General features: G+C 40.7%; 1 protein-coding gene across 1 annotated transcript in view; it reads left to right on the forward strand.

Moving 5' to 3' along the window:
- Positions 1 to 23,317, forward strand: part of LOC102292572 (xylosyltransferase I) — a 77,941-nt gene that overhangs the window by 20,933 nt on the left and 33,691 nt on the right. Inside the window, exon 2 of the mRNA XM_005924974.3 lies at positions 19,186 to 19,762. Within this exon, the coding sequence (XP_005925036.1) occupies positions 19,186 to 19,762 (577 nt within the window). The remainder of the gene's footprint in view (positions 1 to 19,185; positions 19,763 to 23,317) is intronic.

Consider the following 23,317-nt stretch of genomic DNA (forward strand, 5'->3'; position numbering starts at 1 on the left):
TAAGACGAGACAAAATAAGAAAGGATATTGTCTTTACCCACAGGTTGGGTCATAACACTAGGCATGCATTTGCCAAATCAAATAGGTGTCTTTATTTATGTGGTTAGTTTTTTTTGAACCACCGTTTTGTCCAATCAACAACCCCTATGTGTTATTACTAGGAAATATCACCGCACTGCACTTCACTGAAGAAAGTGCACGAAAAGCTTTCATTTTATTAGCTCCTGCAGAACTTTTGAATCCACCAAACAAGGAGTTTAGATTTTGTCGTCAGACTATGCAGGGATTTATTCAAGGAACGACTGAGCCAATGGAAAGGATTTTTCAAATTCACTTTCATGTGCAGAATCTGCTTTTTGTGAAGGCTCCTGCTCTGTAGGTTGATTTGGATTTACTGGGTTTATTTAATATTCTGCAATCTGTTCTGGTTCATTTTGGTGTCGGAGTGTGAGTGGGTGGTCTCGCGTGTCCTTTGCTTGTCTCTGGCGTCAGCACCTTACAACACTACACTACGTCCTTACACAATTACACTGCGGATTACTACGCTTTATGTGCACCTCTTGTTTCTGATAAATATTTCATCTTTGCTAACATTTTGCATGACCCATTTTTGTCACAGACCATTAGCTGGTTTATGACGTTTTGAAGACAAAGTATTGGCTTTGAGCTAAAACTTTAAAAAGGTATAAAACAGAAGAAGAATAAAAACTGTGGGCTGTTGATTCAGAGGTGTATGTGCCACGAGTGCAAAGCCCAGATGGGAGTCGTAACTATATGTCACCCGTATTACACTATCAGCTGATGAAAACAATCATAAATAAAAATGAATGCATCAGATTTGCCACAGCAATGAGATGTTGTGATTTATGAGTTACAAAGGCTCAATTAATTTTGTAATCTTATCCTGCGGAATATGTTAACATGACTGTACTTGAAAGAAGCACTTATTCACATTTTATTTAGCAGCAACGTCATACTAATGAGGCTCAATGCCGTTTGATCATAATGATGATGATGTTGTCTGGCAGAGCTCAGAAAGTTTTTCTTCCCCCCACTAATATTTTTTAATCGTTTTCTCTCATTTGCACAATTCCCTGCATGTTTTTCTCTCCTGCTGTACATCTGTGTCTCATTTGTTTCTTTTTTAGTTTCCTGCTCATGTGTTTTTTTTTTCCCCCCTTTCACTTATTTTCACACACTAGCTCTGTCGCCTCAGCACTTCTCACACTGCGTGTGTCTTCTGCTCGGTGTGTGTGTGTGTGTTTCTTTTCGTAGTGACATTTCCGTGCCAGGTGTGACAAATGGCAGGCAGAGAGGAAACATTTATTCCCTGTGGTGAGCTTAATTAGCCTATCAGCTAAGCCTTGGCACCAGCTTGTTTTGAAAACCACACAAACACACACACGCAAGGATGCACACGATATCCTCAAGTAAGGATCACCAACAAGTGCACATGTAGGCATGCACACAGCACACATACAGCAGACAAATCACTTCAGTATATGAACTGCACAGATAATTGGACAGTACAATTATATGATGTCTAAATCACTGCTCCAGTCCATATTTTTCCTCTCTGACTTTACATCCAGAGGGACTCAGTTGTAGCCAACCTCATCTTTTCTCTATTAAAAGGTTAAATCATTTACAAATTATAGCTCTCTTCTAGCCATTAGCATATGGTGGGTGTGTAGAGGCCATACAAGGCCAGCAGGAAAGGCTAGAGGAGAGACAGTGAAGAAAAAGCCTGTGTGTCCCTGCTGTGTGCGAGTCATCACACATCCATCTGCGTGTATCTTTGTGTTCATATGTGTATATGTGGAAACATCTGTCCATGCCAAACTGTACATCTGCAGCTGGGATGGGGGCGATGAAGAAAGCCTGGTGTCCAGCAACCCCTCTGTTAAGCAAGATGGCTGTAACGCATTGCTGCTAATTACACACACACACACACACACACAAACACAAGCTCATAAATGTGCTTTCAACTAAATGAGTGGTGTCTGAGGGCTTTTCTTTGTCTCTTCTGGCCTCAATCTGTGGACAAATTACAGACATTATTGGCTGCAAAAGAGACTCCCTGTCTACCTCCATCTTTACCTCTTTCACACTGAGCCGGGCTTGGCATGTCCCTGCGCACCCCTGCTGTGGAGAAGGAAATGAGAGCCAGAAATGTTGCTGATGTGTCCTGCAAAGCGCTGGGTTTTTAGGCTTTGATGCCAGCCAGGTGGTGGAGGGGATATTAAGGTGCCCTTTAAGGGTAGAAATGGGGGAGGTGAACATTGTAATTTGACCAGATTGTGTTGCAGCTTGTTTTGGGTGTGGCCTGGTCAGGCAGCCCTGCTGTCTACACACGTCTTTTGATGTTGGGTTTAAAAGGTTTGGTGAGATTTTAGAGAGACTCCATGGTGTTTTGAGGTGGGATTAGTTTTGAAAAGTCAACACTGAGGGGAAAAGCTTACTTGTTCTCTAGAACCTTGGCAGTTAATTTAACAGTTTCCACAGAATCTGATGTTGCGTCTATGTAAATGATGCCAAAAGTGTGTTTTATATATATGCAAAAATAGGTTGATCTTATCGGTATTAAAGGCAGTCCACTCATTCCACTCAGAGTTTGGCATGAATAAAAAGCCACATATTGGTGGGACAGGCAAAAAAAAAAAGAGAAAATCCATCAATCCATCAAGCAGTGCTGCTTCATAGCTTACCAAAGTCGTGCTAAAACAAAAAATGTTTTGACAGATTTTGAGCGCTGTGTACCACATAAAATCGGTTCGAGGTCAGTAAGCACAACCAGAATTCATACATAAGGTGCACCGGATTATAAGGCGCACTGTCAATTTTTGAGAAAATTGAAGGATTTTAAATGCACCTATTAGTGTGGAAAATACGATATATATTTCATTCTCTTATTTTTTTTGAGACACCAGTTGAACACTGAGAACAGCACTCTCCCATCTCACTTTAACTTTTACTTTGATCTCTGTAAATGTGTGGAGGGCAAACAGTTTCAAAGGGAGGATCTCACAAAGACAAGCTCTGATTATGACACACAGCGGGAGTGTGATGTTATTGTCTGCTAAGAATGGCATAACTTTACAACATCTTTACAGAGCAACTTGTTTGCTGCTAGGTCAGTGTTTCAAATCTCTCTTATCTGATCTTTAATCGAGCGCAATAATGCCTCAAACTCACCATTATGTTCTGTATTTCCCATAAAATGCCAAGAAAAGTGTTATTTTAGAGAACCTTTGTGACCCTGGTAAAACTGTAGTTAAGCAGTGAAATCTCTAGATTTTATAAAAGAAAAACATTCTGTTACAAGTTGATGTGTTTTTTGTTTTGTTCTTTTTTTCAAAGCCATAGTGCAAAATTTTCATTCTGTAAATTCTATTATTGTGGCCTGTTGATTTTTTTTTCTGTGTGTGTTTCTGATAACTGTGAAAACTGCTTAAAGGCTGAAATCACCTCTGTGCCTCAGGATTGTCTCTGTTGGACAGTGGGGCCTTCAATCATTTAGAAGTTTTAATGATCTGGGTGTCAGGCCTGAAGATCGTATCAGCCATCTGTGCTCTCGTTATTGCTAGCTTAGGTTCTTAACTCCTCACCTTCACTTTCTTCCCCTCCAACTGCTTTCCCTGTTTTGCTCTGATCTTTATCTACCTGTCATTCTGCTTGACAGATAACTTCTGGACTTCTGTGACTTTAGACAGTTATTAACTGCATTCCTCTAAAGCAGTAGATTGTTATTTAAGTCTATTTTATTACATTTTTAGAGGCGACGGCATAAACGTGTTACACATTGGCAGTGTGTCTCACAGGATCACAGCTGTTTGGAGAAAAGTCATTCGTTTGTGTGCATTTTTTGTTCAAATGCAAATCTGACGTGACTTCCAAATGAATTGATTATAATCATTTGGAAAATTATATTCAAGACGAATGTTTAACTGCTCAGCATGCAGAATGCATTAAGCAAATGTAAATGTAACAACTGAACCATTCACACTTTTGAAAAAGTAATTTTTAGAGTTTTTCTGCTTCAGTAAACATTTGTGCTGCACCCTGACAGATTTGCACCCCCAATTCTCTCAGCAGATATCCAACCAGAAACTTCCTCTGCACACTATTTCTGATTCCTGCATGACAGCACCAACTGTTTTCTGTCTGTCTGAGATGAAATCATTATAAGGGACCAGACTTAAATTATCTCCTGGGGAAATAATTGGCCCTCTTAAGGGGTCTTCATTCATACTGTAATGCAGTGGTAGGCAAATAGCAGTAAGGGAACCCAATCTAATCCTCCAAGAAAAATATTTGCCACGCAATAGTGAAGCCGTTTCTTCTTTCATCGCCTAATTCAAGACCTTTGCCTATTTTTCACAAATCTACTGTTAGTTAGCAATGTTATACCACCCAATATATAACAACAAAAATGACTCTGTAACAATAAATATAATTTCATGTTTTAAACATAATTATGAAGCTGAACAACTAACCACAACTGAAGTGAATAAATTAAGTCACCGATTATTTGTTATCTACTGCGGGAACTTGCAGTTCTTTTAGGGCGGCCTGCAGGTTTGTGCGTGTTCAGACTTCACAAACGGCCTCTGAAGGACCTCTTTCAGGGCTGTTTTTTGGGTAGAATTGGTTCAACTCAGAACAAACACCATTTTTGGAAAATAAAATAAAATAAAAGGATCAAAAGCAACAGTAAGAACAGACTGCTTCTCTCGCTCTTGCCATCACAATGCAAAATTCGCCATGTAGGTGGACTAAACAAATAGGAGTGCAGAAAACACTATTTCCTCCCGTTTTAGACATTTTCATTAAGTCTTGCCGCTATCTAAAATTGACAATTTAACATGTGTCAATTCTCCCTGACCATGTAATTATTAGCTCTTGCATAACCTTGTGAGGGCCTCATATATTGATTGCTGAACAGCGATATAGACTTTTGCTTTGAGACTTGAACAGATGATGCTTTGTGTCAACTCATTTTGACCCAATGAAAAGATTGCAAATCTTTTTTCGTTGGTGGCAATAGAAAATACCAGTTTATGTCTCCTTTATAATATTTAAATAAAACATTATGATTGACACCTGAGTGAAGCCAAATAAATCTCTAAGCTTCTTTATCCCGAAGGATCGTATGATTCAGTCATCTACCTTTAGCTCAGGAAGTTGTCTAATCTCAGCTAAATGGTTTTGCATACATGGAGAGATAAATACTCTCAGCTATAACTCCTCCTTTATCTTTCCTGTAGCAATCTGTAGTTTGGCCTGTAAGAACAAGCAAGAACATTATGCATCCTAACTATCTTTTCATCACCTTTTCACTGTGAGTCTGTCAGTTCTCCAGAATTAATTTGCAATCCGGGTATAAATGGACAAGATAGGAACGTAACTTCTGTTCATAATACGCATGTTCGTTGTATTAGTGCGACCCAGGTCACTGGCAATACAGCTATACAGTAGTGCAGTTAAGATAGGTGAGGGTGTGGATAATTTCTACAGAGGCTATATAAAGTGCTAGTGGTTGTGAGTGGTGGTTCACTCCATGTTATTATTGTGTGTTTGAGGGTACAGTTGTCCATTGTGTGTGTGTGTATGTTCAGTCCATGAGTTTAACGTGGGTCAGATGTCAGGAGGCAGAGTTCAGGAGTCTGACAGCTGTGGGGAAGAAGCTGTTCCGGTACCTGGTGGTCTTAGTCCGGAGGCTCCTGTAGCGCCTCCCAGAGGGCAGGAGGGTGAAGAGTCCATGTGACGGGTGACTGGGGTCTTGTTTTTGCCATTTGCAAAATTGTTCCCCAGCAAAATATCTACTGTTATTGCATGGTCCTTGATGTAGTCATGTACCATTCTTTACATTTACACTGAGTAAAGAGGAGAACAAGTTAAAGCATGTGTGGCAAGAGATGCAGCTAAATTTATCCGTGTAATTAACAGGTGCCTTTCATCCCCATGACAACATGTGTATTAGTCACTAGATCAAAACAATTTGAACTAATACCCCGAGCTGTGATTATCTCACACAGAAAGTGTTTGTTTCATGTTTGTTAATCAGGATGCAAAACCTATAAAGAAAATTATGAAACAGCAGGTAGAAAATTAGGCTGTGGCACAAGAAAAAGGTGATTTTCTTTTGTTTTCTGGTGCCAATCTGTTAGCACTAATCCAGGAACCTTTTAACAGATTAACAGTGTTACACAAGGAGTATTTGTTGGTTTACTGTATGTTTCCATGAGCCTGTGCTGTTCTCATTCTGTTCTCATTGCAATAAAAGATCCCTGTTTGAATTTCAAGTTGAAGCTTACATGTTCGCTGTGTTCCCCGTGTCGGTTTTCACTATAAAAGGAGGACGCATCCACCATGACATCACACATTTTGCAGCTTCAGAATTAGCGTTTTGCTCGCCACCATGTTGGGTTTTTTTGTTTTGTTTTGTTTTTTCTTAGAGCCAGCATTTGCCTCTTATGTATGGAAGGGTGAAGCCCTAATTTATCAGTTAACAGAAACTAGCTTGGTTCGAAGGCTACGTTCACAAAGTCTGCAACGCACAGATACACATATTCCCTAATTAGTGTCACGGATTGACCTAGTAAAATACTAGTATTTCCCTCACCACTTCTAGGGGGTTGTTACTTCTTAGCAAACCACAATATTAGTCAACCAGTACATGGAAATTGGTCCAAAACACACAGACAGCACACACACAGTGGACGGAGCCAGTGGATGAGACAAGAGTCAACTCCAGCTGCCTGTCTCAGAACTGCTGTCAGTCAATGCATTTTTTGCTCCTTCTGCGTCATTTTCATTTATCAGCTCTGGAAGATGCCCCGAGGATTACTCTGGGTGCTACAGCTTTCTTCTATACGCTAAAGACTTATATGTTATTTTAATAATAATGTGTACTTTATTAATCCTGTAGGGGATTGCTTAGTCCTCTGCATTTAACCCATACACTCAGTGAAGCAGTGGGCAGCTACCAATCCACCACCCGGGGAGCAGTGTGTAGAGACAGTACCTTGCTCAGGGTTACCTCAGGTTTGATTTGAACCCCGACCTTCCGATCACGGGGCAAACACTCTACCTACTGAGCAATCCCTGCACAACATGCTGTAAATAAAAGCAGTCAGAATATCAAAAAGGCGTACCATAGCAAGAAGTAAAACCGGGGAGAGTTCCTACTATAACCACTGTGTAATACTACCCCAGATGTGACTGAGCTTTCTCTGCAGAGCTATTCTGTCACCATATTTTATTCCACTGACTGCCTGGACCCTGTATAAAATACACCTCTTCTAAACGCTATAGCAGTTTGTCTTATTTCCCAGAGGCTCTTTCTCTGTATTCTGCACATTGTCTTATTTTTTGGACATATATTAAATGCATTACATCATTCATATGTGTGACATGGCCTCATACAAATAGCAGACGAGCCAAGACATGTGAATTTCTCTCTGGGATCAATAAAGTTATCCTTATTCATAAATAGTCCATCATTCTAAATATACCATAAATGTGTATGTGAGCAAGAATAGTTTTGCCCCCATGGCCCACTGGCAAACCAGGATGAAATGGGAATTTAAACCAATGTATTAGCCAAATTGCATTTTCATGTTTGTTAAAGTGAAAGAGAATCCAAGTGATTATAAATTATCCTCAGTATATCTTTTCTGTATATGCAAGACTACAAGAAAGAGGCAGCAGAGTTTGTCATCTGGAAGTCTGCAATTTCACGGCAATCGATGAAAATAGTTTTTGAGATACTTCAGCATGAAACTGGTGGCTTGCCCAACCATTTGTCAGATTGACGTTGCCATTCACAGAACCTAGCCGTGTGCATGACTAAATACATTTCTAAAAATTCTGAATATTTCTAGAAGGTTTGCCATGGTGCAATTTAAGCCTGTGCCAAATACCCTTTTTTGAGCTTTGAAGCTTCGGGAGTCATCAGTAGTGAACATTTGACGCTTGTAATGTTACTGTGAAAAAAGCATGATGAGGTGTTGCTTTTGTTGCGATTTCAGCTGTTTTTTTATGTGTAAAAAAAGTTTGAAGCAACAAAATGTTTCTTCCTGCCCCCTTTTTTTTTGTCCTTTTTGGCATCTCCGATAAAAACGTCACTACCTGTTCTGTCACAAAAAGCAACAGACACAGCTCTTTAACTTAATGCACATTTGCACCCAAAAAAGTCCAGTTGGTCACCAGGGAGTTTTTGTGTTTTTCATGTTACGCAATAATGTGATTCTAGAGGCCTGTCCTGCAGAATTTGTGGTTGCATAGTGGAAGTGGAAGTGAAACCGTAATGCACAGCCTTGATATATTTGCACATCATTAGCATGTTATTCTGAAACACAAGGCACAAGAGTGAATTTGCACATGCACGCTGTATTTAACACAATCCTGGCTGTATATCACAGTCATGAAAGGGCATTGTTTACTGTAGAGCCATATCCAGTCTGACCTCTCCAGTAGGGTCACACTAGGGTCATGGTATACTGCATCACTGCTATGCCACACAGAATCCTGGTATTTCAGCCGTTTTCTGACACACTCACTGCAGAGCTTACATCATAATTTCACGTGTTGCTTCCACCAGACTATTAATGCTGTAGAAAGAAAGCAAATGTCCCAGCCCTTTCCTTACCGTTCTGCTTTTTTTCTTGGTCTTTATCCTACACTACCCCCTCCATCCTCTTCTATTTGTAATCTCTGTTTATCATTTCCACACCCTTCCTCCCCTTTTCTGTTATTCTTATCCCCTGGTCTCTTTGGATGGTATGTAAAATGTTTGTGAAGGGCCCTTGGTCCTTGTATCATACCTCCTTTGCATTACTATACATTAGCAGTAAGATCCCTCTGTGCTGTCGGACCATGTGGTCTCAATGCATAGAAGAGACCCTGTCATTCCTTTTAGCGGGCACCCATGATGTCACGGGGCCTTCATCTTTCACACACACACACACACACACTATACACAGAGATGCAGCCCCTCCCCCACCCGCTTTTCTTCTCATCGCCGTGGTGAATGGAATTGCATGGCTGTGCAGTTCAATCACTGTCAAGTGCAAAGAAAAGGGGTCTCTTGTGCAAAATTTCATGATTCACAATTGATTAAATAGGGGTGTCATTTCATGGCTGAACAGGGAGGTGTGCAGTGGGGGGAGTAAGGCGTTTTCATGCCCTTGCAAGATATGGCTCAGAAATCGCTTGATGGGGCCTATTCAAAGCTGGAGATGTAAAGTTCTGGGGGTTTATTCACAGAGGAAAATAAGAGGTTGGTATAAGAGAGAGAAAGGGTAAAGAGACACAGTGGGAGAATTGCCAGTATCTTCTAACAGCCCGTTAAAGGACTTTCATGCTCTTGTGAGATATGGGCCTAATATACTGTATATAAGCTGTGTGATTTAGATTCCTGTTGTCATGTGTAAATTGCAAACATTCACCCATCTGCGAGGTAGAGGAGGACAGGGGACAAAACGATGATGATGGTTTTAAAGGACTGAGCATAGTTAGACACCAGACAGTCAGACATTCATGATCAATATGTGAAGAGCAAATTTTGAGCATTAATTCAAGTATTTTACACCAATTCTTAAGTAAATGCAGTCATTAACATTTAAGGATTGTTTAATTTGAGGATGAAAATCAGAAGATGACTGCCTGGCTTCACCAAATGCTTTGTTTCCTCCTTTGAGATGCTGTGCCAGGCCTTTACTGCAGTCACCTCCAGCTGCTGCTTCCTTTTGCATTTAGCGTTTCATGTAATACCTGAAAAACATATTGTACTGGGTTGAGATCAGATCAGAAGAATATCCCATTTCTTCGCCCTGAGAAACTCTTGGGCTTCTTTTATGCTTTGTCTTATTATCATTTGCAGTGTGAAACAGTGCCCAATTAGTTTTGCAGAGTACACTCCTGTACACTTCAGAATTGACTTTGCTACTTCTGTCAGCAGTCACATCATCAATAAATGCAGCCTTACATACCCATGCCAACAGGGATGTGGTATGCTTGGGATCATGACCTCTTTTTCTCCTTCTCCGTACTTTAATTTCCTGTTATTCTGGATAAAAGATAAACTTTGTTTCAAACTTGCTCATACCTTTATTAATTCTCTCTGTCTTTGTGTGTCTTTCACTTGCAGTGACCTCTATTTGGAGCTGATATTTAAAAATTATGATAAAAAGCTAAAAATACAAATTCAACAGTTTAAATCAACTTCCGACACTATGTCTGCTTCATTTGTCCTGAAATAACAAAGGAATAGCCCTCACTTGCTCATGAAACGGTTTGCCCACTTAATTTTGAGCCTGTTAAAATAGAGGACTATAATATTTATTATATTGGTTGCGATTCCTAAAAGGTTAATGGTTAATTTTTGTAAAACCCATGAAAGCCTTTTGCAGCTGGAAGTCTATTCTTCCGTGAAACTGGATTGGTATACAGAGGCAAAATCGGAAAAAGGTTTAAAAGGTCTTTGTCCAAATTATGGACCCAACTCTAAATGTTTGACTCAAATATTTCCAAGCTATCAGAATTGACATGAGGAAATATACAAACTTGAGGGACAAATATATTTGTCAAGAAACAGCAAATAGTGGGGACACAAGAGGGGAAAATACTCCCGGCATTTTATTTATTTCTATCAGCTTGCATCAGGTCAAGACCACAATGTAATTACCACATAATGCACAAGCATTGCAAGAGCCATTTTGTCGGCCATCCAAAGGTTCAGCAGTAGTGCAGCTGCAGTCTCCACAATCGCTGCAGCACATGTCCAGCTAAATCACTGGACATGTTGGTAGGCAAGAAGTGAAGCAGCTCATGGCGGTGAGAAGACAGACACACAACCTGACCACTAGCGGCACACTTTTTTTTTTCTTTTTTTTTTCTTGTACAAAATAACAACTACAGCACTTATTTTACATGTCAACAAAAAGTTATATACAGGTATAAGTGGTTAAGAACAAAGCAGCCATCGAACAAAGAACAAAAGAACAGTATAGGTCAGAAATACCATATAGCAGCATATAAGTACAGTAAGGTGACCTATCATATAAAAGTAAAAAACCAAAAAAAAGTATGCACATACAATCTAGCTACATCAATTGAAAAGCTGCATCAAAAGTTCAAGTAAGGTGTGAGCTTTATTTAAGTCTAATGAAGCCTTCCACAGCAGGACTTAATTTTTAAAGCCAGCAAAAATCTGAGTAATTTTCAAGAAGCGACATTTGGGAATGAAAGATTTTACAACTATAAATAAGTTGTTAATCCCAAATTCTATTTTTTTTTTCTGTTTGTAGGCCAAATCTAATTACTTGAAAGGTTAGAGAAGAGCAGTCAATATTTTTGGAGGTTAACCAGTACTGAAAATCATCACAAAAAGATGTGGAACTTTCACATGAATAAAAAAGATGCTCTGTAGTCTCAATATCAGTATTGCAGAAATTGCATGTGTTCGTATCTATATTGAATTTCTTGTGAAGATAGTCATTGGACGGCATTTACAATTTTAAAGTAATTTTCTTTTGCTTTAGGTGGAATTGGAAAAGAAAGATACTTAGTCAAAATTAGCGGCACACTTTAGCACCGGAGGTTTACATAAAGCTTTTATTTTGATATTTCCGTTGACCCGTACCATAAATTTGCATGTTAGCTAAATATTTAGTTTACCGTAACATTTAGATTTAACATTTAGATTTAAATATAATATTTAAATTTAACATTTACAATTGTGTTTGTAAATGTTTGTAAATATTTTAATAAATGTTGTAGAAAAATGACTTGAAAAAACACGTTTTTGTAAGATTTTGAGCTAAATGTGGAAAAATGTTGCACCGTTAATTTCAGCGTGTTTCAAGTTTACAAACAGTGCCCCATAGCTTAAACCTATTTTGTCCCAGATATTTTAATCACAATGACTACCAGCTTAGAACGACCTGTCTTAAGTGTGGCATTGTCACATTTAATAACGAGTTACTGTAAGATTTTTTTTGACTTCATTATCCCATAGATAGTTAGCTGGTTTTACAAGTTATCTCATGTTTGCATTCACTGTTTAGTCTACATAGTTTTTTGCCACATTTTGACTAGTTGTGTGATGCTAGCTGTTGGTTTGGGAAGCATTGCTATCTCAGTGTTACATTTTTGAAGAAGCCTCAACTCGAGTAAGGGAGCAGTGCGAGGATTTCAGGGTAATGGGCCGTAGTTGCTGACCCAAAAAAACATTGTCTTACATTGTCATTTAAAAAAAAAACAATGACTGTACAATAACTGGTGCGTTTTCCTCTTTTCAAAGTCTTGATTTAGTAATGCTAATGGTTTAGTAAGCTATTTTTTGCTGTTTGCCATGCATTGAAATATTTTGGTGGAAATTAATTTGCAAATTGCACTTTTCTTTTTTCTTTTTACAGTTCTTTCTGCTATACATAAAAACTGAAACACTCCCAGCATTACTCTCAGTACTCTGCCGGGCTCTTGCTCCTCCACAGACACAAACACAGGCAGTCCTCAGGACAAATGTGACTTGCACTGAACAAGGCTCACATGTGACTGGTGTGCACATGTGTGTGTTCAGACGTCTGTGTGTACAGTACTGTGTGTGCGTGTGTGTGTTTTTATTAATCCATCTATGTAAGCTTCTGAGCTTCCAAGTAAAGATTTTTAACAGGAGAAGGCAAACCAAACCTTATGAGACTCAGGCGTGCCAGCCTTATTTTTGCCTCATGCTTTGGGGATTTTAGCTCTAACATTGTTCTCGGTATGAATTTCATTGTTGCTGTACACAGTCAGAATAAATCTTTAGGGTTATTTAAGGCTATCTCTCAACTCTATTTCTCTTTAATCCACTTTAGGCGGAAAGTATGAGAAAAGAAAAATGTTGATATAAAAACAGTTTTTTATAATTTTTCAAATGTCGAAGTCACCTAAGGTCATTTTCACAGCATTGAGTGGATTCTAAATTATACTGTGTCCATTAAGTGACTCATTTACATTTTAAACATTTATCTGATGTTGTTATCCAGAGTGACTAATAGTAAATGCAAGAGATGAATTAGCTTAAATTCCTCGATTTCAAATGCCCAAAACAACAAGCAATAAGGATTTTAATGGTGCAGAGTGTAAGCCAGGAATACAAATCTATAGTAATACATGAAGTAAGAAACAGAGAGAGCAAATGATTTCCCGCATTGCAGGAGGAAGGTGATTAAACAGCAAGGTGGGTTTATTGAACATGGCTGAATATGGTGGATAAAGGCCAAAAACACCCAACTGACAAAGAGACAGGAGGGGGATTGGCCGTTAAACTTTTCTGTCATGTTTTATTGACACAACCTTTGTCTTGTCCTCTTCATTTTTAGATAATACTGTTAGATGACCGATAATTCAGCTCATATGTTTATCCACAACAAAATTGCAGAGTTGGTTGAGAATATCGACACTATCCTACGTTAGATAGAAAAAAAGACATCCTGCAGGTGATTAGTTTAGCTCTGCAGAGCTGTGCAGGTCTGGAAAGAGAAGACAGCATTTATTGAAGTATATTAAACAATATGTTTGATCTGCTTACAAATCTGGGACTTTAAGTACTTGCAGGTACCTTTGTTAACTTCCCACGCTGTGATTGGTCCCCCAGGATCACACTGTCATCACAGTGATCCTCTGTGAATTCCTGAGGCGTCTAAAAGATAGAATTCAGTGCAGACGACCTGAACTGGTGTTTTCAGTAATTGTAGACAAACCAAAGATTTTCAGACAAAGAACCTGGCAATGATTATGAATCATGGTGGTTTGCTATTGTTTTGCTTTTTCAGAAGCTTGCGGTCACTGTTCCAACAATGAATTCTGCGTCATATCAAAGACTGCTTAAAGATTATATGAAGCCATGTGTCCGAAGTCTGAAATGGAACCAGAAGCGGGCCTTTCACCGGAATAATGATCCGCACGCAAGCAAATCCACAAAGGAATGGCTCTAAAAGAAGATATGAAGGGTTATGGAATGGATTAGGCGAAGCCTGAGATTTGAATCCCATTAAAATGTTGTGGGAGATTTGAAATAGGCAGCACATGTAAGAAAAGCCACAAACATCTTGTAACTGGAGGAATTTAGCATGGAAGAGTGGTCGAACACTAAGCAGATGTCAGAGAATGGTGCACAGTTATGCAAAACACCTAAATGAAGTTATTACTGCTGAAAGAGTGGAAAAAAGCTATATATTGGGCTTATAAAAATCCACCGTGGAGTAATGGCATGATTTGATTCTTTATATATATAAAGCAATCAAAGGACACAGTTCTTTGAGTGGGCTGAGTATTGTGGATACACAAGAGGGGCTCTGTGGAAACTATTGTAAGGGATCACAATACAAGTACTGTTAAGGAATGCAAACATATTGCGAAGTAAGCAAAAGTATTTTTTAATTCCGCTGCGGCCTTAAAGAAACCCCCTGGAGAGTCCCCCAGAGTTAATAAGTTTCTTTATGTGTATCTTGATGGCGAGCTTCTCATGCAAAGCTTTCCTGTCCTAATTTTTTTTTAAGAAATAGAAACTTGTCTCTTCCTTCTGTCTGTGGTTTCGAGTGGAGAAGTCTGTGCTTTTTGTCTCCTTGCCTAGCTTAAATTCATGCATTCAAATATAGCCAGTAAAATCATATAATTATATTACAAACATGTCCATCAGGAAGGAGCAGGAAGTCTACTGCAGTGAGTTCACCTCTGCCCTCGTGTTCCGAATACCCACAAGGGTCAGCCTCCGGATCATTACATCTGGAAAATATTTAACATTTACTCAGCTGTTTTACATGTATTTCTGCTTTCTTTTCAACTAGAGCAAACTTCCTTCCCTTCTCTGAAAGCTCACATCATTTTTTTTAGATGTTTGTAACACATTTGCACTCACATACAAAGGCACAGTCTGCTTCCGATACTTTTGCTCCAGGGACTTGTGCGCACGTCAAACCCGAACTATTCATTAGGAGCTGCTGCTAATCACGCGTAAACTTGTGACCAGCATCTTCCAGTTTTAGCCTCCGGGAAAGAAGAGTGTTGAAGGGGAAATAACAAAGAGAAAGGTACTGGACGGAATACAATGAACATCTTTTGGGATACAAACAAGTAAAACTGCCACATGAGATTTTTTTTTCTCAAGTAAAACATCAGAAAATATCTCTTTGTAAAATGTGACTGTTCTCATTGTGGGTTAAACTACATTTTAGACCCTTTGAAAGATTTCAGACACTTTGTTTTGAATTGAAGGTCAACCTTCTTTGCTACTTTATAAAGAAAAAGCTTCTTTACTCACCCCCTCCACAGCTAATAAGCTATGATGAGTAAGATCTCTAAGAAGCATTTAGGTTGTCCCCACTCTACCCTGCGTGACTCTCCACGCACTGTCCTGAGGTGTTTGAGCAGCTGTGAACTAAGTCTGTCAGTATATCAGTCTCCCGTGTCATGCCAGATGCCACATCTTGCTCAGAGTATTGCAGGGATTCAGTTCAGGTAATTAATCTGAGCTCGTTAGCCACATGGAGGGCAGGTCGTAGCAGAAGTTGGCTTATAAGCTGTTTAGTTGACATAGCAGCCACTCACTCACGCATGGGCAGTACTGTACTTCTTAAAAACCTCAACTGCGTGTTTATGTACATTTTGCCCGCAAAGCTGTCAATACACCAGCTTGTGTTGACAGAGCGCAGCTTCCTGGCGCACACAGGAGCTTGTCTCAGCTCAGGCCCCATAGGAATGATGTCTTTTAAAAGAAGCGGGCTGGGAGGGTGGGGTGAAACTGATATGTGCTGCTACCTTGCTCTTCTTCACATCTACCGTGAGGCTGCAACAGCAAATGATGGCATTAGGGAGGTGGGGAGGGTGTGGAGCAGATGAACTGCTTTCCCTCCCAGAGCAAGTGATGATACGGCAGAGGGGAGGAGGACAGGGGAGAAGCTGGACAGGTGCTGAGAGAGAGATATGTGCTTTTTTTCTTCTGCTGCATGGGAGATTGCAGGGAATGGAGAGAAAAGGAGAGAGAAAGAGAGCAAAAAAGGACAGGTGAAATATTTCCCCCTGTGGCAGAGGAAATGAGGGAAAGTGGAAAGGGCCAGCTCTGTATTGAGAAATGGACTAAGCCATCCCCAGAGGGGGTTCTGAAATTCCCAGCTCCACAAGGCTTTCTCTAAATGTACCCACTAGTGATAGATGATTTTTACGTTTACCCCCTCTGCTTTTGCCTCAGTCCTCAGCAGAGCTCAGGAAGCTCACTGTCTGCAAGTGTGTGTGTGTGTTCACGGGCCTGCGCAACCACCTCACTGCATGCCAGACTTCGCTTCCCCGACATTCCCAAGGAGCAGAAAACATATCCCCTGTAACAATCGATAGCTCCCCCCAGCTCCCCGCCCCATCTGCAGCCTAACGCAGCTCTGTCTCCAATGGCCGCCACCGCTATTAATTCTGTGCCCCTCCGCTTCCTGCTTAGTGCCTGGTCCCTGAGATTAAAGAGCAGCGCAGCTACTGGAGTCCTTTACTCACAGGAGGAGGGAGAGGGGGAGGGAGAAGGGAGCCCAGTGTAAAGATTGTTTTGCTAGCTGACAAATACCACTCATTTCTACTTTAGACCACACGGGACCAACCGTGTGGGGCTCTTAGCAGTGTCAGTTAATTGCAGGAAATCTAAACCTGTGATCTTTTTCCCATCCCTTTAAGTGGGGGGGGGGCAGTTATGGGAGGTAAAAGAGTTAATAGTTAAATAGAGTAATCCTATGCTAAAAACTAATGCCACACATTTGCTCAAATGTGATGATTTTCTGTGTTTGTCTACATGATTGCAAACTGAATATATTTGGCTTTTGGAGTGTGGATGCTTCCACACCTGACTCTTGCTGATTCGGCTGTTTGTCTTTATTATTCTCAATTCGAAAGAACTTTAAAGGTTGCTTCTTCTTTTTTTTTTCTTGATGCTACAAGACAAAGCTCTGATTAAATAATGGAAGAAATCAATCAATGAATGCCAACTGTTGAGCTCGATTTGAAAAGTTCCCCCACACAATTATTAAATAGGAGTTTTCTTTGTGAAGCTTAGCACAGATTAGCTTTGATCAGTAACTTCCTGGATCCACTGAAACGGAAATCACCCAAGAAACAACAATTTTCATAATAGTAGTTAAAAAAAAATCACGCAGCTAGTATTTGGACTAAATCAGATGATCAGCTGAAGTTTCTTACTTTGCCTCTGCTCACTCAAACGTTATTCCAATTTAACCGTGTCCCTCATCTTCTCATGTCTTTCACTGTAGGAGTCAGAGTGGGAGTATCCCCAGGGCAAACATATGCTGCCTCCACTTTGCTTGCACACTCAAGTCTACATTTCTTTTTTTTTAATCACAAGAAGCTTGCCCAGTCTCCCATAATCATGAGTGCACACATACTCATTCTACCTCTGCAAACAGCCAGTGACTTGCACTGCATGGATTAGCCTTCTAAAGCATTCCCTTTGAAACTCTGCAAGTAAGGATTTCTTTTTAGGTGATCACTGGCCTAAGCAGCTGTTACACGCAGGATTAGCAGGTTCTGCCATTCAAACAAACATGTTCTGTTTAAACTGGCAGGGCGAAGGAGGTAGAGAAAGACAAGGAGGAGAGGAGAATGGGCGAGGTTACCGGAAGGAGCGGGGATGAAGTTGAGAATAATAACAGGGAAGCAAGAGAGTGGTAGTAAAGGAGGTGAGAGAGACGTGAAATGGGGAACAGATGATGAGAGAAGTGGACCGATATGTGGAGCAGAAGGGATGAGAGGTGAACGGAGCAGAGCAGAAGGGTGGAATCGGGATGTGTGAAGAGAAGTGTGAAGGGCAGGACAGGGGGAAGAGGCAAAGATTTCAGGAGAGGAGAGGCAGAAAGCTTCAATTCAGTGTTGTTAGAATCAAATCTCTGCCAAGGAAGAAGCTTAAAAGGGGCTGATGATAAGCACGTTGTCTTCGCCTTGTTTTCACCCAGGTTTTTGTTTTTTGTCTCACCTGTATAATATCAGCCCTCCTTCTGACTCTCTGAGTGTGAAAGTGTGTCATCCAGCCACCTCTGTAATTGCGCTTGTACAAGGTGTTTACAGGGAGAGAAGGTTGATGGGCTGATAACGGGCCTTGCTTTAGGGCCGGAAAGACATTTCCATGCCGAGCCGCCGGCTCACAATGGCTTCTCGCTTGCTTCCCTGGTGTCTCTCACTTCACCTCCTTCTTTTCTGTCTCACATACATCTTATTGCGCCCACCCCACCCTCCACCTCCCCAGCAATCTTTTCTCTTTTCTGTGTCTGTAAATGGAGAAACACATCTGGGATCTCTGCTGTTCTGAGCTTTATATTTTCACGGCTGCTATTGTCATTTCTTTCCCCCTCGCTTTTTTCCCCCCTCTCTTGTGTGCCTAGCAAGGGGGATGACAGTGGCGTGGCAGGCAGGCAGCTTTCTTAGTTTTTCATTTGAAGCATCACAGCACATTTCACTGGAACGCGCCGGCTCTTCCCGGGAGAAGAACTCATGCCTGGTGTCAGCGCTCCTTCCTTGCACTCCCCACTATCAGTCATTACCCTTTTTCCTCTTTCTGCTGTGCCCCTCTTTTCGCTTTCAGGCTATTCTACTAGAAAGATACTGAAATTGTACGTTCAGACATGTGCAAACACTATTTGGTAAATGTAGACAAGTTCAGCTTTTCCAGTCAGATGCCACGACGCTACAATTTCTTGGGATTCTCATGTGGCTCCAGTGAAAAAACTGTACACATGTGCGCACACACATACACAAACTGACAGTCATATTTTGGGTCTTTATCCCTACTTGGTAATCTGTTTACGGAGTGCTGGGCCCATTTGAGGGAGAATTTAATTGAAACCGGGGCTAATCTGATGATGGCACAGAGCAGCAGCGCCCTCGGCCCTGCTTCACCTCCAGTTAGGTTGCACCTTGTAGCCCTCACACATAATACCTTGCTACTTCATTTCATGCCTCACGGTTCAATGCAGTGCTGCCCACTCTTACATGCCACATTGATTGTTAATCCAACACTTGATATGCGCTGTTTTCACTCAATTCTGATCTTGTTTTCCTTGTTTATGTCCCCCTTTTCTTCTTCTTATCCCCCCTCCCTCCTCCTTACCCGTTGCTTCCCTTGTCTTTCTCCTTCCTATCTATGTCCAGGATGGATATTACTCCCACCGCCCAAAAGAGAAAAGTAGAGTGGACAGCAACAATGAGAACTCTGTGCCCAAAGACTTTGAAAATATAGACAATAGTAACTTTGGTGCACGCTCACAGCCGCACCGACAGCCTGCAGGGGCCATCAGCAGTAAGCAGCAGCGGGAGCATCTGCAGGAGAAGGCCCACGCCCAGCAGCAGGCCTGGCGGGACAGCTCCCCCGGTCTGGGCCGCAGCTCAAATGAGGTTCTGCCATTAGGCCACCAGCCACTGGCAGTTGGCAACAACGCCTCTTATCCAGTTGGTGGAGGACCGCAGCAGCGCCACCATGCCTCGCAAGCGCAGCAGACCCAGTCACAGCACAGACATCAGCATCCCCACAGGAAGCAAGCAACTGCAGCAACTCTGGAGGTGACCTACGACCAGCCACCTAAGTGTGAGATCAGTGGAAAGGAAGCCATTTCAGCTCTGTCTCGAGCCAAAAGCAAGGAGTGTCGGCAGCAGATCGCTGAGGTGTACTGCAGACACAAGGAGGGGCAGTTAATGCCTGAGAAGGTCACTCGCTACTGCCCAATTGAGGGTAAGTTTTTCATTTTGATTGAAAGAACTGATTGTTTGATTTTAGTGAAAGGGGAGTCGTGCCAAGCTGGCACAGTCACAACTGTCAAACTTCCCCTTTTTCCACTATATCTGTTTGGAGCTCTTAAAAAGCTGCTTTCCAGATCTGAAATACTTCTTTTTAACATTTCATTTTCATGACTAAATATACACTAATCATGACCTTGAAATAGGTACATATCAAGAAGTTATTGAGACTGTGACACTCAAAAATGTAACTAGTCTCTTTCAAGAGTTCTGTGTGGATTTGACTGACTGGCAGCATAAGCAAACAACCCCACAACACATATGTATTGTAATTGTTGCTAAACTCAAGCCCCCAGTCAATCCAACCAACTTAATATCAGTTATAAACATGAGGACAATAAAAGAAATCAGGAAATCTCAGATATAAAATAATCAGGGACATTTATCACTTTGTAGATAACCCAATTTATTGCAGTAAGTAGTCTGAATGAAAAAAATGGGTTTCCAGGATGTTCAACACCTCACAGTTTAATTATTTACCTGGGATGTATACTTTTATATTAAAACTGCTTTAGGTTTAAGTAAACAAAAAAAAATCTGATTACTTTAAAGGATGAAGGACATTTATTCTCGCCATCATACTGTAAAATACACCAGAACCAATCAAATCAAACAGCTCTGTGACATATAGAAATGTTTTAGATGGTGAGTGGGAACTGCTCTTATTCTTTGAGTATTTCTAAATCTCAAATTTAAGGACTACTCAAATAAATTCAAAGTCAGATAAGTGATCGAGTTTGAGCTGATTTTAGGGCTGTTCGATATAACAACATATATCGGATGACGATATAAAAACGTCTATCGTTTCATTTTACGCTATCGTTTGTTTCGTGCTGTTGCAAAATAAACTGTTTACGGCAATATTTTTTCATCATTTTGATGGTCACTGTAGTGGCTATATTCATTTCCTAAAGTTCTCTCTTTCTCTTATATTTAATATAACCACACTACAGACGGACAAGCGCCTGTTTTTATGTATTGTCGTTAGCAACAACGACGGTAAAACCATCACGTGTCCGCTTGTTTATTTTCCACGTAAGCCTTTCACAATAAAGCTCAAGATCCTGTTGAGACTTTTCAAAATAAACTGAATCACGTGAAAGAGCAGATTATTTACAGATGAGAATTAAAAAAGAGCCGTCAGGTGCTAAAAAATAAACCTTAGACTCAAACGTTAGAACAGGCTTTTCCCCGCAGCACGCCGTGTAATAAATACTCACAAAGAAAACGGCGGCCGTTACAACTCATGTCTAGAAATGTTTAGTTTAATGCATTGGTAAAACACTCGACTCCAGATACACTATGCCCAGCTGGAAACACTTCACATACCTGAGATTCACAGAATTTACAGAAAATGTTACATTTTTGTGATTTATATCGTTATCGGACGATAGATGTTTTATATCGGGATATGAGATTTTGGTCATATCGCACAGCCCTAACTGATTTGTCTAGCAAACAGACTTTACTTTTTTATTATTTTAAAATTTAAACCAACAAAGCTTGGTATAAAGGGTGTAGTCTGACAGACATGGATGGTCAAATAGTTCCTGCTCTTGTAATTGCAATTTCTCATCAAAAGCAAGAGCTGTCCTTTTTGCTGATGTCTGTGTAATTGGTGAAGTAAATTTGTTGGAGGAAATTGAGATGCTGCCTGTATTTGATTCAAATTGGTTTTCCATTTTCATTTGTTTTTTCAAGCTGGCCACAAAACATAGGTTCCCCTTGGTTTTGCAGACACACAGAGACACACACACAGACACACACACACAATTTTTCCTAAGAGTTTATAGACATCTGCAGTCTGGTTGTAGATTCTGTAAACAAAATCTGTTGCGGCTGCAGCCTTCAGTGAGCACCACGCATCAGCGGCCATGTTTAAGTGAACATCACATACACACCATCACATGTGCCCGCATGGGAGTGGACTGAATACAGCATGGACAGCAGGGGAGGAGGAGAAAGCTATTCAATACCTTGTCTGTCAGGCACCTTCCCAGCCCTCGTTCATGTTTTATAACTTGAAGAGGCACGTATCTAACTGTAGCTACTTTTGTGCATGTCCCGTCCCAGGAGCAGGAGAATGTGCCTCCGCCTGAGCTTGTGTCATCGCACACAGCAGCTCACCATCTCACTCAAACTGATAGTTTGATCAAAAGAGACATAGATATTGAAAAGGGCTTTCCCCTGGTGGCAGGGCTGTCACAATACGACGACAAAATTAAATCACTTTTCTTTCTCTCTGTCTGCCAGCCTGCTGCCTGCCAATGTGTTATTCACAATTCGAGTCCTAATCTCGTTAGCCCAAAATTGTCCAATTTGATTTAATGTGCATTCTGTCCTTGAGGCCTTTGTTAAATTAGCAATTGTGTCAGTTCTTTATTTGCATCATTGAATACAGGAGGAATGTGTTCACTCTCTTAGCTTCCCGTGTGTAAACTTTTTCTAATAATGATGTTACCCGGCTACATTGCTCCAGCAGGGAAAGCAACTGGCAGCTGATGCATCATAACAATCGAGTGATATCATAATGGCTTTGTAGTGAGAACGATTCCATACTTAAACATGCTATAATGAATGTTTTTGAAGGGAAAGCTCTGTAATGTGAAAGCGCTCCAAATGAATCCTGTAAGTGCCAGAGCTGCACTGTGTGTAACAGAACCTTTATGTGTGTTTGTGTGCGTGTGTACATATTAATTTGGAGGATTTGTCAGAATTTGAATATAAATTAGTTATTTTTAAAAATAACCTGAGTAAACATATCAAACGTGGTCCAGTTCCTGAGGGAAAAGGGAAAATACTTAATGTATTTATATAAATAAAATCCGTCAGTGTGGTTTATATCCACAAACCTTGCTTTGTGGCTTGTTTCAAGCAGCTGGCACTATCCCTGAGACATTTTTAAATGCAATTTGGTACAATCCCTTTGGGATATAGCTCGGCTCTTGTTATAAGTCCTCATATGAGCAGTTAAGAAGGGGTGGGTAAGAACTCCAAAGTTATACGAGATGATGGAGGAAGAGAGTGGGGTGATAGCAGATGAGGGAAGGGCAGTTTAAAAGATTGATGGTGAAGGAAAAGATGACGAAGAGTGATGAGTTGAAGAGGAGGCCTTCTGTTTTCTTCTTTTTTTTTTCTTCCTTTCTTTACAGCGAGCGCTGTGGTGGCTGCAGGTACATAGTGTGATTTTTAAAAACTCGACACGTGAAGCTCTTCTGCGGATAAGCACACGTTTGACAAGTCTGACAGCAAAATTTAAGCACACACACACACACACACACACACACACAGCCATGCTCATTAGTTCAGCTAGCTAGCATGGCACACACTCTCAAAGTGCTTTGTGAAGCGACTGGCCAATTATCCGTGTGCAAAGCAAACCAGTGAACCTTCTTAGCTGGCCACCAATTACTGTTCAATCTGATACGGCCCACAGCAGATTTTCCCTGAGCAGTCACTCACACACACACACACACACACACACACACAC

Source organism: Haplochromis burtoni, unplaced genomic scaffold, assembly GCF_018398535.1.
Source record: "Haplochromis burtoni strain Fernald_Lab_line unplaced genomic scaffold, NCSU_Asbu1 Contig_70, whole genome shotgun sequence".
Taxonomy (NCBI): domain Eukaryota; kingdom Metazoa; phylum Chordata; class Actinopteri; order Cichliformes; family Cichlidae; genus Haplochromis; species Haplochromis burtoni.